Below are 2,659 nucleotides of genomic sequence, written 5' to 3' on the forward strand. Positions count from 1 at the left end.
GGAGATGGAAATGGAAGGAAATGGAGATGGAAGGAAATGGAGATGGAAGGAAAAGGAGATGGAAGGAAAAGGAGATGGAAGGAAATGGAGATGGAAGGAAATGGAGATGGAGATGGAAATGGAGATGGAAGGAAATGGAGATGGAAGGAAACAGAGACAGAAGGCACACTGGGAGTGTGAGGCAGAGAGGGAATTAAGGAGGTGAAGGTCTCTGGTTTTCACCTGGGAAGTTGTGAGGATGCAGGCGAGGATGAGKGTGGCGATCCAGCCGGTCCCAAAGTAGGAGACCATGAGCCAAGCCAGCACCTCCATGGCGATGATGTGGCCCAGGTAAAGGGAGAAGAACAAAGGGCTGGCTCGGAACAGGTTCATGTCCTCCGCCGCCTTCCTTAGGCTCCGGAAATCCTCCACCAGCTGGGACTGCAGCGGGACAGGCAAGAGCAGGGTGAGGCTTGGCAGAGAGCCCCAGTGACTTGTGGGCAGAGGGAGGGTGAGCTCCACGCTGAGGACCCTTATTCCAGCTCCACATTCCAGCTTTTTGCCCTGTGTTCCTAAGGATAAACATCCTGGCYGCTCTGAGCCCAGGACCTGGAGCCAGGAGAGCAATCCAAGCTCTGCTGGGTGTCCCACCCCCGATGGCTCCTGTTTAAACGAGCTTCCAAGCACCAAGGAGAAGCTGAAGCAGAGGGAATTCATTCAGCACCCGATCCCAGAGCTCTGATAACGAGCAGCCAGCGTGCTCCACCCGATCCGGGCCAGCTCCCGTGCAGCCATCCATGAGGAGCGCTCCCGGGTCACCGGGGCCAGCGCTGTCCCCTCCATTGTCAGTGACACAGATCTCTCACAATCATGGCTGGCCACACACAACGGGGCACGATTGGGTTTCCTGCCCAGGGCCAGCTGTGCCAYGCTCTGGGCCTGAATTATGGATGAGCAGGGATACAGAGCTGCCCGAGGATGGGGAAAGGCTGAGCTGCTGTCCCTGAGACAGCCACCAAAGTGAGACATCTGGGGACTTTGCTGGCAGCAGGAGGAACCCCMGAGCTGGGGCACATTCCCAGCCCAYACATCTCCGTTCCCATCTCCCTTTAGGGTGGGATCAGTCCAGCCTGGCTGCCAGCAATGGGCTYTGTGGGAAAGGTTTGTACAGCCAGAAGAGTCACCCCCTTTGAACACACATTTGAACCCCTGACTGGATGCAAACACTGCCACGTGGAGGTGTTCAGACACTGAGAACTTCTCTCCCTCTCTGGAGAACATCCTGAGAGGGAAAGAATGGTGGGAACAGCCAACCTGAGCCCCAGCTGAGGGGCAAATACTCACGTTTTTGTCTCGGTCCTGGCTGGGCTCCCCYGGAGCGAGTTCTCCGATGAGCAACGGCTTGAGGAACTTCTGCACCAAGGTGGGGTTGATGTGGAAAGCCTGGAATGCATCCTGGAGAGGAAACAGGAGGAACTGTGTGAGATTTGGGAGTAAGGTGTGCTTCCTGTTCACTGTGCCCTTCTCATCCACCTCCAGCAGCCGTGGAAGAGGGGGGCCAGGTGACCTCCAGCTCATGAATTCCACTAAAGATTGATAAATTTGCTGCCYTGGGAACGGTGAGACCTGGGATGGCATCCAGCCATATGGTGAAAGGCACCTCAAGAAGTTCTTTCTAAGCAACTAAATACTTAAATCCTGTTAATTCCCTTGGAAGGTAGGCAGAGGGGAWTTTGTGCAAATCCCTGCTAGGATATAAATACCCTTGGAAAGTCTGCTCCTGGAGGCAAGTCAAGGGAGGGGGTGACTGTGGTGACTGAAGCTGGATGTGAGTGCAAACACAGAAAAATATTCCTGGGTGTTTTGGATCCCAGCAGTGAAACAGCTGAGGGAAAAGTGGTGGCTCTTCAGAAGAAATAATGCCTTGTTTGTGGAGTCATTTCAATCCTGCCATTCATGAGTTTATCTGTCTCTTCTTTTTCTCTATTCCTTTTCCTTTTCCACGTATTTTTTGCCTGCCTGATGCTCTTCACACGACACAATTGGAATTTTAAGCCCAAGGATGGCAGCAGGGACAGAAAACTGATGCAGATCAGAAAACCTCACCCTGTCCTTGCCCTTTCCTGGCTGCACAGAACTGGGGAAAGCTCTTGAAATTCACCTGGGAGAACTGGAAAGATTGGTTCCATGAAGTGCTTAGAGAGGATGGGAAAACAAAAAGAGTTAAGAGCAGGAGTCAGGAATGCCACGGTGCTGCCTTTCCACCTTTGYCCCGTTGCCCAACAATCGTAGGGACCAAGTGACACCTCCTGGCTCTGAAGTGTTCCCCGGGTCCAGCTGACCCTCCTGGGAGCTGCCCTCCATCAAAATTCCGGGGTCCCAAATTGCCAGGCAACGAGCTCGGGCCCAAAGTCCACCAAAATCGATAGGAATYCACCAAAATCAATAGGAATCCACCAAAATCAATAGGAACTTGGACCCCTGACTGTGTCACCGAAACGGTGACTCTGGCTCCTGGTGTCCTTCTCTGACACAGTCTGCAGAAGATGTGAAAGAGGAAGGAAAAGCAGAATGACAGGGGAAGTGAATAGCTGGCTGCTCCTACTACAAGGCTGTGCAATTTTGGGGGGGAAAAAAAGAGGAAGAAAGGCAAAGAGGGAGAGGATGACATGCAAGAAGC

General features: G+C 53.1%; 1 protein-coding gene across 1 annotated transcript in view; it reads right to left on the minus strand.

Moving 5' to 3' along the window:
* The window catches only part of LOC130580081 (acyl-CoA 6-desaturase-like), a 7,490-nt gene extending 5,933 nt beyond the window's left edge, over positions 1–1,557 (minus strand). Inside the window, exons 1-2 of the mRNA XM_057377351.1 lie at positions 1,324–1,557; positions 223–420 (exon numbers count right to left, since the gene is read on the minus strand). Of these exons, the coding sequence (XP_057233334.1) occupies positions 223–420; positions 1,324–1,557 (432 nt within the window). The remainder of the gene's footprint in view (positions 1–222; positions 421–1,323) is intronic.
* Between the last annotated feature and the right edge of the window lie 1,102 nt (positions 1,558–2,659).

This window comes from Malurus melanocephalus, unplaced genomic scaffold, assembly GCF_030028575.1.
Source record: "Malurus melanocephalus ecotype Western Australia unplaced genomic scaffold, MMel_1.1 scaffold_310, whole genome shotgun sequence".
Lineage (NCBI taxonomy): Eukaryota > Metazoa > Chordata > Aves > Passeriformes > Maluridae > Malurus > Malurus melanocephalus.